Source organism: Geotrypetes seraphini, chromosome 4, assembly GCF_902459505.1.
Source record: "Geotrypetes seraphini chromosome 4, aGeoSer1.1, whole genome shotgun sequence".
In the NCBI taxonomy this organism is placed as follows: domain Eukaryota; kingdom Metazoa; phylum Chordata; class Amphibia; order Gymnophiona; family Dermophiidae; genus Geotrypetes; species Geotrypetes seraphini.
This window is the reverse complement of record NC_047087.1, coordinates 177,091,587-177,106,224: the sequence shown is the minus strand read 5'-3', so window position 1 is coordinate 177,106,224 and position 14,638 is coordinate 177,091,587. Positions and strand designations below refer to the sequence as shown.

The following is a 14,638-nucleotide window of genomic DNA, read 5'->3' as shown; positions in this document are numbered from 1 at the left end:
ATATGACTTTCACAATATGAGGATAAACTGTTACAGGAGGCTCCTGAGAGATATGTTATTTACAAAGGATGGAATGATTAAACAGCATGAATAGGGCAGTACCCTTGTACTAGATAGATAGGACTGTTACAGTAGTTTAATTTAGAATATATATGGAGTTTATTGTCCCCTTGTAGGTTCAACCTGGACCCTATTAGTAGTTTGAATCATATAAATATATAAAACAAGGAATTTGCTTAATGTGTGCACTTATTTGAAACCACTCATCTCTTGTATATTCTGAAATTATGTAAAAATGAGCTTCTATAAAGTAGAATTAAGCTGCATTGGAACACTTGGACTGTAACAATCTATTTGTGTTTAAAGTTCAATTTAAAAAAAGACCTTCTAGTAAATTTATTTCTAGAAGCCAGACTGACTTCATACATTTTTTCAGAGTATGGTTAGACCAGATGCTGGGATGAAGTAATGTTTTGTTGTATATTACCCTGAAAATTTCTGATCTGCTTACCTTGTTCAAAAGGTTGATTTTTGTGACTGTGTTAGTAGCTTCCCCTGAATGCTTCACAAGTAATGCAATGAGTCGCACAAAGGCATCCAGGTTGTGGTAGCACTTGGCTCGTATCATGGTGGGGTTGGCAGCAGGATTGTGTTGTTGTTCTGCCTGGGCACGATAGCTGATTTCAACACACATCTCTGTGCATAGGCGGAAAAAACGTGTGATCAAATCATCTGTTTTCAGAATTCCTTGCTGGTGCATCTGTGGAGGAGACAAAGCAAATCCTCAGAGTTGCAAAACAAAATCTAGTTGTTGCTATAATTTACTGCATAAGAAATTAGGCTAATTTAATTGCAAAGAACAGTATATTCAGTTAAGCAGAATACTAGCTTGCAAAATGAACCTCAACTCTACCCACCCCCATTTTTAATAGCAAGTTACAGTTGTCCATAGATTAGTTTCTGCAAATTTTGGGCAAAGAGCCAAGCAAGAGTAGGGTAATTTTCCATGAAATGCCCATTTGGAGGCTCAGTGGGTAAAACAGAGGTTTAATACCTTGTATGCTAATTCAGAACATAGCCACAGACTCACTTTACTGATTAAGCACTGGGAGATCAAAATTTTAAGAGGGTAAACAAAGTTGCTTATCTGTAACTGCTTATGTCTTTATAGAGCACCTATCAATGCAAACCTACAGTATATATCTTCAGAGGAAGCAAAGTTTGCCATATCTTCAATAGCTGATCTCTAAAGATAGCAGTTTAGTCATATAACTATCAGGGAACAGCTTGTGTGACCAGATGAATTTGCTTTTTTTTTTTGTTAAAGACTATACTTCTTCTCCACCCCCCCCCCCCAATAAACTACTGTGCAAACCAGGACCAGAATCTGCTCTCTATCCTGAACTGGCTACAGATGTCAACAGACTATGAGGAAGGCATAAACAGACCATGTGTTCAAGTACACTGTACATATACAAGAGACAGTACATATTCTCATACAGAAAGCCTTATAGTTTCAATGTCTGGGTACACAATCAATTATGAGAAACCTCAACCAATCAATGCCTAAAACTTAGGGATGGTGACAAAAAATAATGGGCAAATTAAATTTGAGCAGCACTGTTGTTAGGGGGAAACCCTTCATTCTATGAAAACATCTAGATTACTATAGAGCAAGGGTGGGCAACCTCAGTCCTCAAGAGCCACAATCCAGTCAGGTTTTCCTCAATCAATATGTATGAGATCTATTGGCATACAATTGAGGCAGAGCATGCAACTAGATCTCATGCATATTCATTGGGGAAATCCTGAAAACATGACTGGGTTGTAGCTGTCGAGGACCAAGGCTGCCCATTCCTGCTATAAAGCAAGATTATTAAAGCATTAAATGCAGCCACTACACCTGGTACAAAGAAATTCATAGCAAATAAATGCATTAGTATTTACCAGATCTGGTCCTTGAAACCCCCATATGAAGATCTACTTTACAAAGAAATAGATATTGGAACCACTGAATTATGTCCTATTAACGCCACAGCCATGATATAAAAAAAATTTCCATATTATGAACGTCCAATGTATAAACACTCTCTCATGGATATTAAGGATAGCCTTAACACTTCACAAGCCAAAATGGTCAACAGCATATTTGGGGAAACCTTCAATTAGAATGTTTCGAGTACTGAAAGCCATTAAAGAAAACCTATTCTTCCATGTTTTGGAATGGGTGTGTGGGATATTCTAATTGAAGGTTTCAGTAAAAAGCAAAAACTAATATGAAAGTTGCTTTCCTGTAGCAGATGTTTTCCAAAGACATTAGGATAATCAGCCACACAAGTGGGTAACATTTAGAGCTGTACTGAACAAAATATTTTACTGTTCGGCTGAATATGAATACTCATAGAGCTTTAACATACCAAATAATAAAAGAAGCAATGTGAAATCAGAGATCAAGTGTTTATTTCAGTAGGATTTAGCACAGTAAAACCCTGGATTATTTGTATTTGAATTTAAATTACTATTTGGATGAATATGAATAATGTATTCAGGGTCAAATCAAATATTCTGTACAGCCCTAGCAAAAATCCCCCGTTGTAAAACAATTCTCCCAGAGCATTTTGTGAAAACTTGACAAACTCTCCTGGGCATGCCTGCAAGTTACCATATGCCACCTGCACTCGTCGTGTTCCCTCATTCTCATCATACAGCTAAAAACCTTTAAAAAAGGGAAGGAGAACATATGTGATTAACCCAGCTTCTCAACCCAATCCTCATGGCACACACAGCTAATTTGATTTTCAGAATATCCACAATGAATATGCATGAGAGATCTGGATGCACTATTCCTCAACATGTAAATCTCTCTCAAGCATATTCATATTTAACACTGAGATAGCACCGAGACAGTAATCGCAGCCATCTTGGATAATTTACGCTCCTTGTTCAGTATGGGCCTTAACAAACTGATTATGCAATTTGACATGAGCTCTGCCTTTGACCTAGTGGACCATGGGAAACTGTTACAATGCTTAGAGACAATTGGTATCAGAGGCGAGGTGCTAGACTTGTTCCGAGGTTTCCTTACGTCCCGCACTTATCAAGTATGCTTTAACTACAATCTATCTGAAACCTGGAGTAATCCATCTGGCGTTCCGCAGGGGTCTCCACTGTCCCCACTGGTTTTCAATGTTTACATGTCATCACTAGTGCGCAATTGTCTCAACTGGGGATAAAATTAGTTAGTTATGCAGTGTACTTGTGTGCCTAGGGGCCCTCAAAGAATTAATCCTGCCCTGGGCACGTGTGAAGTTTAAATTTGGATGTTTCTGCTTTAAGGTACTTTTCAGCCTAGCCCCCAGATATAACCGACCTTTTCTCTTTCTCAACCAATCGACTTAAGAGAAGCTCAAACTTGAATTCTGTTTCTCCACCGGTTAAAGGATGTAAATTTAAAAGACATCATCAACATCTCTTCTCTTATCAGGCAGCATTATGGGGTAAAGATCTGAAACAATTACTCATGCTTGCGAATACTTATGGGGAATTTAGGAGACACCTAAAACATATTTATTCTTAAAGTACTTAGGCAGCTACACTGAACAATCTTTCCCCACAATAACTGACCGCTAAATCTTAACTCTGTTAGTACTACTCAATCTGTAACTTTTTAATCATTGTAAACCGCATAGAACTTCACGGTCCTGCGGTATATAAACTGTTATTATTATTATTATAGTGGAAGTTTTGAGAAACCAATTAACTGTGTGCGCCCCAAGGAATGGGTTGAGCAGAATTGGATTATCCTACTCTTCAATGACAATGCTGGTTACATGTAAACAAGTATTTTCTTTTAAGGACATGCAGAATGAATAAATCACACAAGTAGGATCAAAATTAGACATGACATTTGCAGTCAAAGACATTTTTTATTACATAAGATGTCCTAAGATGGGCTTGAGGAGGGAAAGAGGATGGATCATTTTCCATCCCTCATAGACCATGGAAGATGAGGCTACTTAAAACTAGTTTCATCAGAACCTCCAAACCCGGGAAAGGCCAGACATGAACCATGTGGACTGAACTCTGTGCTACAGGCTTCCAAAAAAGTCAGCAGCAACGTCATTGCTCTAAAACAGGGTTGTCGAACGTCAGTCCTCAAGGACCACAATCCAGTTAGGTTTTCAGGGTTTCCCTAATGAATTTGAATAAGATCTATTTAAATGCATTGTTTCCATTGTATGCAAACAGATCTCATGCATATTCATTTGGGAAATCCTAAAAACCGGACCTGGAGAAGGCTGAGGTTGGACACCCCTGCTAAAAAATTAGAAATCTTAGACAGGTATCATGTGTCAAACCTAAATCGGTAGAACAAAATTATGTAACATGCTATCCAATTAGAACATGCCTTTCTATTACTTCACAAGAAACCAGAGCTTTTTTCTTTTTTTGTTGAATAGACAAAAAATAGGTATAATGTTCTGGAGATGCCACCCTACTGATGGATGACAGGTCAAATGCGCACAAGACAACAGCACGCCGACAAAACCGCCAAGACAAATCAGCGCAAAGATAGCGCGCAAATACAACTCAGCGCAAGACAATTGAGCACATGGATAACAGCGCGCACAACTGAGCGCAAGACAATTGAGCGCAGGGATAACTGAGCGCAATGACAATTCAGCGCGTCTCAAAATGGAGCCTGGCGAAGAGCACATTCAGCACGGCAATACGTTATCATGGCACCACATTATCAGTATGGTTCCCTTGCATCTTTGTGCTTTGCATATAAGTCAAGTGAATGCATTTTCGTTACTATGGTTACGTTTCCTCTTTATATATGTGCTCAGATGTCTCACGCTCAGTTGTCTTGCGCTCACTTGCTGGCGCTCAGATGTCTTGCGCTCAGTTGTCACGCTCGTGCTTGTTACTGAAAATGATTTGCGCTGAATTGTCTTGCGCTCAAATGTCTTGTGCTCAGTTGTCTTGGCGCTCAGTTGCTTTGCGCTTACTTGTCCGCGCGCTGTTGTCATTTGACTATGAACCCTACTGATGGCAGTCTAGAAGATTGGCTCCCAATCCCTGGAGCTTAATTTGGAAGATTACAGCAATAAATACTTTGATATTTTTGACCCACATGGCGGGGTAACCTATGATGATCAATCCTGTACAATGATATCGAAAAAACAAGTGGTTGATCTAAAAAAATTTGTGTTCACCACAGGGACATCTGTAGCCATGTGACAAGGAAAAATGCAGGCGGCAGAAGCAGGCCCCACAGATCCACCCTTGGAGGAGTCCGACCCAATCAATAGTGGTGATTCGATAAAGATAACAATATCCTTGACCGGGGGTGACCTACGACAGAGGCTTCAATCTCTCCCTAAGTTCAGGGAGAGTCTCCATAGACTGGAAAACAGCTAACGTCGTTCCACTGCACAAAAAGGGTTGCAGGGCAGAGGCTGCAAACTACAGACCAGTGATTCTCACATCAATAGTATGCAAACTCATGGAAACACTAATCAAACGTAAATTAGACGCAATCTTGGATGAGGAGAATCTACGGGATCCCAGTCAACATGGATTCACCAAGGGTAGGTCCTGCCAATCCAATCTCATCAGCTTCTTTGACTGGGTAACAAAACAGTTAGACTTGGGAGAATCTGTGGACGTAGTATACCTAGACTTCAGCAAAGCTTTCGATAGTGTCCCGCATCGCAGGCTGTTGAGCAAGATGAAATCAATGGGGCTGGGAGAAACACTAACTACATGGGTCAATGACTGGCTGAGTGGCAGACTTCAGAGGGTGGTAGTTAACAGTACCCTCTCTAAAACATCAGAGGTGACCAGTAGAGTACTGCAGGGCTCAGTCTTGGGCCCGCTCCTTTTCAACATATTCATAGGTGACCTAACTCAGGGGCTTCAAGGTAAGGTAACGTTATTCGCTGACGACGCCAAACTATGCAATATAGTGAGAGACGGCAATTCACCTGATAGTATGACATAGGACCTACATTTGTTGGAGCTTTGGTCCTCGACCTGGCAGCTGGGCTTCAATGCTAAGAAATGCAAGATCATGCACCTCGGCAGCAGAAATCCGTGCAGAACTTACACCTTGAATGGTGAGACCTTAGCTAGAACTTCAACAGAACGAGACTTGGGAGTGATCATCAGCGCAGACATGAAAACTGCTGATCATGTGGAGAAGGCTTCATCTAAGGCAGGACAGTTGTTAGGTTGCATCCGCAGGAGTTTCATCAGCCGGAAGCCTGAAGTCATAATGCCATTATACAGAACCATGGTGAGGCCTCATTTGGAATACTGTGTGCAATTCTGGAGGCCACATACCGAAAAGATGTGCTGAGAGTAGAGTCGGTGCAACGGATGGCCACCAGGATGGTCTCGGGGCTCAAGGATCTATCGTACGAGGAAAGGCTGAAAAATTTGCGGCTGTACTCACTCGAGGAACGTAGGGAGAGAGGAGACATGATCGAGACGTTTAAGTATATTACCGGCCGTATCGAGATGGAAGAAGAGATTCTCTTTCTCAAAGGACCCTCAGCCACAAGAGGGCATCCGCTCAAACTCAGGGGCGGGAAATTTCATGGCGACACCAGGAAATATTTCTTCACCGAGAGAGTGGTTGATCCTTGGAACGAGCTCCAGGTGCAGGTGATCGAGGCAAACAGCGTACAAGAATTTAAGAGCAAATGGGATGCCCATGTGGGATCCCTTAGAGCACAGGTGTCAAAGTCGGTCCTCGAGGGCCAGAATCCAGTCGGGTTTTCAGGATTTCCCCAATGAATCTGCATGAGATCTATTTGCATGCACTGCTTTCAATGCATATTCATTGGGGAAATCCAGAAAACCCGACTGGATTCCGGCACTCGAGGAGGGACTTTGACACCCCTGCCTTAGAGGGTTAAGCCAAGGGAACCTGTCACCAGGAGTGGGATCCCTAGGATAGTAGACTTGGGGGTGGGTCAGTAGAGTGGGCAGACCTGATGGGCTATGGCCCTTATCTGCCGTCATCTTCTATGTTTCTATATTTCTAAAGAGCTTAATCAACAACACTGGGTGTAAAGCAGAATCTTTAGATGTATATTGAAAATCTGCATGCTCAATTTGCAAACATGAGCCAGCGGCTCAATGACTGAGGAATGCGTCATTGATCATGATGAGGAGCTACAGGATTTCATCATAGTAACATAGTAAATTATGGCAGATAAAGACCCAAAAGGTCCACCCAGTCTTCCCAACCATACATGCCCATAAATTAATCATTTAATTTAAATGGCCCTTTTTCTTAGATATTTCTGGGCCAGAAACCTAGAGACCTGCCCGGTAGTGTGCTTAGATTCTATCTACTTGAGTCTCCATCAAAGCATACTCACTCCAGCCCATCTTAATCATCCCAGCCATTGAAGCCATCCCCAGCCCGTTCTCAACTGAACGTCCATATATGGGACATAGACCGTGCAAGTCTGCCCGGTACAGCCTTAGTTCCTTCAATATATACCCATTATTTTCTGATTAGAGATCCTCTGTGTTCATCCCACGCTTGCTGGAACTCTGTCACCGTGGCGTTTTTTTCTCCACCACCTCCCTCGGGAGAGCATTCCATGCATCAACCATTGTCTCCATAAAGAAGAATTTCCTAACATTACTCTTGAATCTACCACCCCTCAACCTCAAATCATGCCCTCTGGTTTTACCATTTTCCTTTCTCTAGAATAGATTTTGTTCTACGTTAATACCTTTGAAGTATTTGAACATCTGAATCATATTGTCACTGTCCCTCCTTTCCGCTAGGGTATACAAATTTAGGGCTTCCAGTCTCTCCTCATACGTCTTCTGGCACAAACCTCCTACCATTTTCGTTGCCTTCCTCTGGACCACTTCAAGTCTTTTTATGTCCTTCGTCAGATACGGTCTTCAAAACTGAACAGAATACACTAAGTGGGGCCTCACCATCGACCTGTACAGGGGCATCAACACCTTCTTTCTTCTACTGGTTACGCCTCTCTCTATACAGCCTAGCATCCTTCTAGCAACAGCCACCGCCATGTCACACTGTTTCTTTGCCTTTAGACTTTCAGATACTATCACCCCAAGGTCCCTCTCCCCATCCGTGCATATCAGCCTCTCATCTCCCAGCAAATACGACTTCTGATTTCTAATCCTCAAATGCATTACTCTGCACTTCTTTGCATTGAATTTCAGTTGCCAGATATTAAGACCATTCCTCTAACTTTTGCAGATCCTTTTTCATGTTTTCCACTCCCTCCTCAGTGTCTACTCTATTATAAATCTTGGTATCATATGCAAAAAGGCAAACTTTTTCTTCTATTTGCTTTCCTGACTACTCTACCATATAGAGTATCTAGTCTGCCCAACCACGCCATCCACTATCCCCCCTCTCCCTTAAAGATCCAATGTAGTTGTTCCAAGATATCTTGAATTCAGATACACTTGTCTTCACCATCTCCACCAGGAGACCATTCCAAGAATTCACTACCCTTTCAGTGAAAAAGTACTTCTGAATCTATCCCCTTTCACCTTCATCCTATGCCCCCCCTCATTCCAGAGTTTCCTCTCAATTGAAGGAGACTCATCTCATGTACCACATAGGTATTTACCCAATCAAATCCAAGAGCTAAACGCTTAAATATTCCCCAATATCAATCAACGAGGACCTTCAGATGGATTTTCATTCAAAGTATGATCCATTATGGTCACTTCAGATCATCCACCAAATCGTCACAAGTCCTCCAAATATTCACTATATATAAACTCTTCAATTATCATTGTTACATTTCTAATCACTTTAAAATATTCTAGTTTAACTTCACTATTCAAATCTAATTTTCAAAAGCTGTACTCATCTTCACTTTGAAGAATGGTACATCAGAACAGCCTCCAACATAACGCTATGTTTTGCCCATTCTCATTGCATCAGGGAAGCATATTCTATAACATACAAAAAAATAACAATCCTGAACAATAAGCCATCCCATCCTCTGGTCTAAACAATTTTTTTCAAAAACCATAACTTACGAGGGGGTGCTGAAAAGTTCTTAACCCAACAAATTTCCTAAACTCCGAGCGTTATTTTGACAATGTAGCTGAAAAGTGTGTTATTTTATTTTACGAAATGCCAATTTGCAGAATTGTAATACTATGTTTTTGACATTGTTTCAGATCTTTGATTCAACCTTGTCAACGAAAAGTATGGAATTTTCAAGTGTGGAACTCCAAGCCATCAAGAAGTTCCTATTCCTACAGAAGAAAACTCCAAAGGAAATCCATGAATGTATGATGCAAACATTGAAACATGATAGCAGATAAAGACCAAATGACCCATCTAGTCTGCCCATCCGCAGTAGCCATTATCTTTCTCTCTCTGAGAGATCCTACGTGTCTATCCCAGGCACTCTTGAATTCAGACACAATCTCTGTCTCCACCATCTCTTCCGGGAGACTGTTCCATGCATCTACCACCCTTTCTGTAAAAAAGAATTTCCTCAGATTATTCCGAAGCCTATCACCTTTTAACTTCATCCTATGCCCTCTCATTCTAGAGCTTTCTTTCAAATGAAAGACTTAACTCATGCGCATTTACATTATGTAGGTATTTAAATGTCTCTATCATATCTCTCCTCTCCTGCCTTTCCTCCAAAGTATATAGATTGAGATCTTTAAGTCTGTCCCCATACAACTTATGATGAAGACCACACACCATTTTAGTAGCCTTCCTCTGGACAGACTCCATCCTTTTTAAATCTTTTTGAAGATGCAGCCTCCAGAATTGTACACAGTATTCTAAATGAGGTCTCACCAAAGTCTTATACAGGGGGCATCAATACCTCCTTTTTCCTAATGGCCGTATCTCTCCCTATGCACCCCAGCATCCTTCTAGCTTTCACTGTCACCTTTTCAACCTGTTTGGCCACCTTAAGATCATCACATACCATCACACCCAAGTCCTACTCTTCTGTCGTGCACATAAGTTCTTCACTCCCTAAACTGTAACCCTTCCCTCGGGTTTTTGCAGCCCAAATGCATGACCTTGCATTTCTTAGCATTAAATTATAGCTGCCAAATTTCATATTATTCTTCAAGCTTCAACAGGTCTTTCTTCATGTTATTCACAACATCCTGGGTGACTACTCTATTGCAGATTTTGATATCATCCACAAAGAGGCAAATCATATGCTCATCATATTCCACAGCGAAGAAGTAATGTGCAGACTTTCAGCATGGAAATTTCAAGACCGAAGATGCAGCAAATATATTGGCTAAAACATTTGCAGAGATATCCAGGGAACATGTTTGGTATCCACGAGCAGCTGGGTATGCAAAAGTTGGCAGCCAAGTGGGTGCCCAAATGTTTGAATGCTGATGAGAGATGTCATCAAATGGACACTTTCAAATTGATTTTGCAGCATTTGTAGAGGGCTGGTGCCAACTTTTTGGAATAACTAGTTACTGTTGATGAAACATGGTTACACCACTATGATCTTAAGACAAAACAGTCCATGCAATGATGGCATTCAGGTTCTCCAAGGCCAAAATTCAAGACCCAAAAGTCAGCAGGAAAGGTCAAGGCAACAGTGTTTTGGGATCCGCAAAGTATTGTAATGACTATCTTCCAAAGAGCCAAACAGTTAATGCATAATACTGCTGTAACTTGCTGTCAATTAAAGGAGAGGAAAACTGCAGAAAAGAGTTCTCTTTGTGCAAGACATTGCAGCTGTTCACAAGGCTGGCAAAACGATGGATGTTTTGATGTAGTTGGGGTTTCAGTGCATAGACCATCCACCCTACTCTCCAGATTTTGTACAATCTGACTATTTTCTGTTTCCAAATCTTAAAACGAGTTTGAAAGGGTGACAATTTTCAAGCAATTCAGAGGTGGTTTCAAGCAGCAAAGCAGTATTTCAGTGACCAGACGTCAAGAGCATTTTTTTGGAAGGGTTACAAAAACTTCCGACACAATGTGTCAAGTGTGTGGCATAACTTGAAAATTTCATTGCTCCATGTCATTCCCATCTTGGCTAGGCTTAGAACTTTTCAGCATCCCCTTGTAAAGCAAGAATCTTAAAGGCTTAAAAGCCAGAGAGAGTCATAAGAATAGCCTTACTGGTTCAGACCAATGGTCCATCAAGCCCAGTAGCCCATTCTCACGGTGGCCAATCCAGGTCTCTAGTACTAGGCTAAAACCCAAGGAGTAGAAACATTCCATGCTACTGATCCAGGGCAAGCAGTGGCTCCCTCAAGACTTTCTCAATAACAGACTATGGACTTTTCTTCCAGGAAATTGTCCAAACATTTCTTAAAACCAGCTATACTATCTGCTACTACCACAACCTCTGGCAATGCATTCCAGAGATTAACCATTCTCAGTGAAATTTTTTTTTCCTCCTATTGGTTTTAAAAGTACTTTCCTGTAACTTCGAGTACCCCCTATTCTTTGTAATTTTTGATGGAGTGAAAAATCGATCCACTTGTACCTGTTCTACTCCACTCAGGATTTTCTAGACTTCAATCATATCTCCCCTCAGCTGTCTCTTTTCCAAGCTGAAGAGCCCTATCATTTTTAGTATTTCCTCATACGAGAGGAGTTCCATCCCCTTTATCATCTTAGATGTTCTTCTTTGAACCTTTTCTAGTGCTGCTAGGTCTTTCTTGAGATAAGGAGACCAGAATTGAACGCAATACTCCAGATGAGGTTGTGCCTGGAGTGATATAGGGGCGTTATAACATTCTTATTGTTAACCATTCCTTTTTTAAAAAAATAATTCCTAGCATCCTGTTTGATTTTTTGGCCGCTACCACACATTGGGTGAAGGTTTAATCGTATTGTCTATGATCATACCCAGATCCTTTTCTTGGGCACTAACCCCCAAGGTGGACCCTAGCATCCAGTAACTGTGATTTAGGTTATTCTTCCCAATGTTTATCACTTTGCATTTGTCCACATCTAATTTCATCTGCCACTTGGACACCCAGTCTTCCAATTTCCTAAGGTCACAGTACATAGTAAATGACAGCAGATAAAAATCTGAATGGTCCATCCAGCCTGTCCAACAGTCACACTCATCACTAATTCATGATTAAAACGCTCTCTGAAATTTCTGGAGCATAGACTGTAGAAGTCTGCTTGGTACTGTCCTTAGGTTCCAACTACTGATTTGCCATTGAAGTCTACTCCAGCCTATCCAAACCATCCTATCATTTGCAGGACATAGACTGAAAAGACTGCCTGGAATTGTATTAAAGTTCCAAATTATTAGAGTTTTCATCAAAGTTCTCTCCAGTATTACCTAAACCGAATTGCCATATATGGGACACAGACTGCGCAAGTCTGACCAACACATCCAGAGTTACCATTTAAGCACCACTCAAACACACATGCAACCATTTAAGTTTTGTTTTTAATACCATTTATTTTCTAATTAAAGATGCTCTGTGATCAACCCACTTTTTTTGAATTCCGTCACTGTTTTCATTCCAGGCTCAAACACCCTCTCTATGAAAAAGACTTTAATATTGCATGAAAATGGTAGGAGGTTTGCACCAGAAGATGTATGAGGAGAGACTGGAAGCCCTGAATATGTATACCCTAGAGCAGGGGTGAGCCAGGTCAGGTTTTCAGGATTTCCACGAAGAATATGTATGAGATGGATTTGCATGTACTGCCTCCTTGAGATTCAAATCTATCTCATGCATATTTATTGTGGATATCCTGAAAACCTGACCTGGCTCCAGCTCTTGAGGACCAGAATTGCCTACCTCTGCCCTAGAGGAAAGTAGGGACAGGGGTGATATGATTCAGATGTTCAAATACGTGAAAAGTAGACCATCACACATTTACAGGGGTATCTCAGAATGAATGTTGCACCCAACTGTAATACCCTAGGTCTCAAAATAAGAAACTGCTTTCTTCTCTTTTGGGTCAATTGTGACACATCTGGATACATTCTCGCTATTTTTTACATAAATGGAGTATCTTTAAATTTAAAAAACAGCTTAAGCATCCATTCTCTGTCTGAATCAATTGTAAATTGTATAAGCAGCATTGCAGTTACCGATACCTCATTAGCTGATCTCTCTAGGAAACTATCAGCAGAGAAATTCTGAGTTGGGGTTCTGAGTTGTAGATCTACTTGGTAAGTAGTAAATTTTAAAGAGAGGTGGATAAGAGGATTCCGGAACTTTCAAAACTTCTCTCAAATATTTCTTAAATGTATCTTGCACTGGTATAAATGGTATTTTTGGAAAATTCATAATCTGATCTCCTGGTCATGTTCTCCAGCATTTCCACCTTGAAGTTAAGATTTCCACTGTCCCCAACCCAAGTTAAGGTCTGGGTCTCCACAGTTTTTACTCTGGCCTCATATCCATCGACTTTATTTTCCAGGCTAGATAGTCTATTTTTCAAATCTAAATTTTCTGAAACTACTGTAGTATAACGTGCTGTAAGTTGCTGCATTTGAGTCCCCAAAGTGAGTTGCAAATTAGAAATTGCTTCCCAGAATGTTTCCATATTAAAGACCTTGGGTCTTTGCATGGGTACAAGTTCTAGACCAAGACCCTCTGATGGAAATAAAGTACCTGTAGTCTCAGCAGAAGATGAATTCAGCTTAAGAAAATCCTGCTTCAGCTCCTCCGAGTGCTCTGGTGACTGAATTGGCTTCTCTACTCCCCCTGCAAAGTCGGGAGACCGCACTCAGCTGGTTGAGAAAGAGAACACTCTGGGTCGTTCTTGCCTCCACCTTCTGCTCTAATGCCCCAGGAATCCGCTCCTCCGGAGATAGAGATGCTGCCTTGAGGGAGAGTGCCTACGCTTCAGCTTGAGTGCCTCTCGCTGCCAAGAAAAGCTCTGGTTCACTTGCTCGAGCCCCACGCTGGAGAAAAACGTCCATCGGGCCTGCTGCCACCAAATATTCCTCCGGGAAGACCCAGAGTTTAGACTTCCATTTAACCATCGAAATGGTAAGTTATAACTCCCAGGCAAGTCCGTGGTGTCTTTGCACCAGCAACGAGCCGCCATCTTGGTCGAGCCACTCCCCACTCAATCCCTCCTCCTCTCCCCTCTACCGCCCACCTCTAGCTCATTTCTTTACTTATAGTCTTAATTTATTGTCAATTATTCTAATCAGGCCAACAGGAGAACTCTTTATATTTCATTACCTGTAAAGAATCAAACACTAAATACATAATAAAATCCTAAGGCTCTCTATGCTAGTCTAATACATTCCTAGTAGTTTAATAAGATTAATTAATCAGCTCAATAACAAGATGCAGACAGTAGTCCAGCAGCAAGAGAGTTGCTATCCAATCTTTTACATTGAGTATCACATGTATGGTTTGCGAGAAGTTATATGTGTCTGCTCACTGCAGAGTTCCTAGATCTCAGAGAACGAGCACGTTCCCTTGAGACTATAGTAGCAGACTTGGAGAAGCTGAGGGAGACAGAGAAGTACATAGAGGAGACCTACAGGGATGTTGTAGAGAAGTCCCACCTCCAGTCTGGTAGCCCCTGTCTGCCTTGCAGGAGAAAGGTCTCGTAGGAGAGCATCACCCTGGTGAAGTAGGAAATAATCCTGTAGCTAGGACCTGCCCACCAGGGGAT

The 14,638-nt window shown here is 41.3% G+C and overlaps 1 protein-coding gene across 13 annotated transcripts in view; it reads right to left on the bottom strand.

Annotated features, from left to right (window-relative positions):
• CNOT1 (CCR4-NOT transcription complex subunit 1) overlaps window positions 1-14,638 on the bottom strand; it is a 1,050,915-nt gene that overhangs the window by 135,355 nt on the left and 900,922 nt on the right. For all 13 annotated transcript variants that reach the window (XM_033940598.1, XM_033940586.1, XM_033940591.1 and 10 more), the window contains one exon: window positions 512-760. In XM_033940598.1, coding sequence (XP_033796489.1) covers window positions 512-760 — 249 coding nt within the window. The remainder of the gene's footprint in view (window positions 1-511; window positions 761-14,638) is intronic.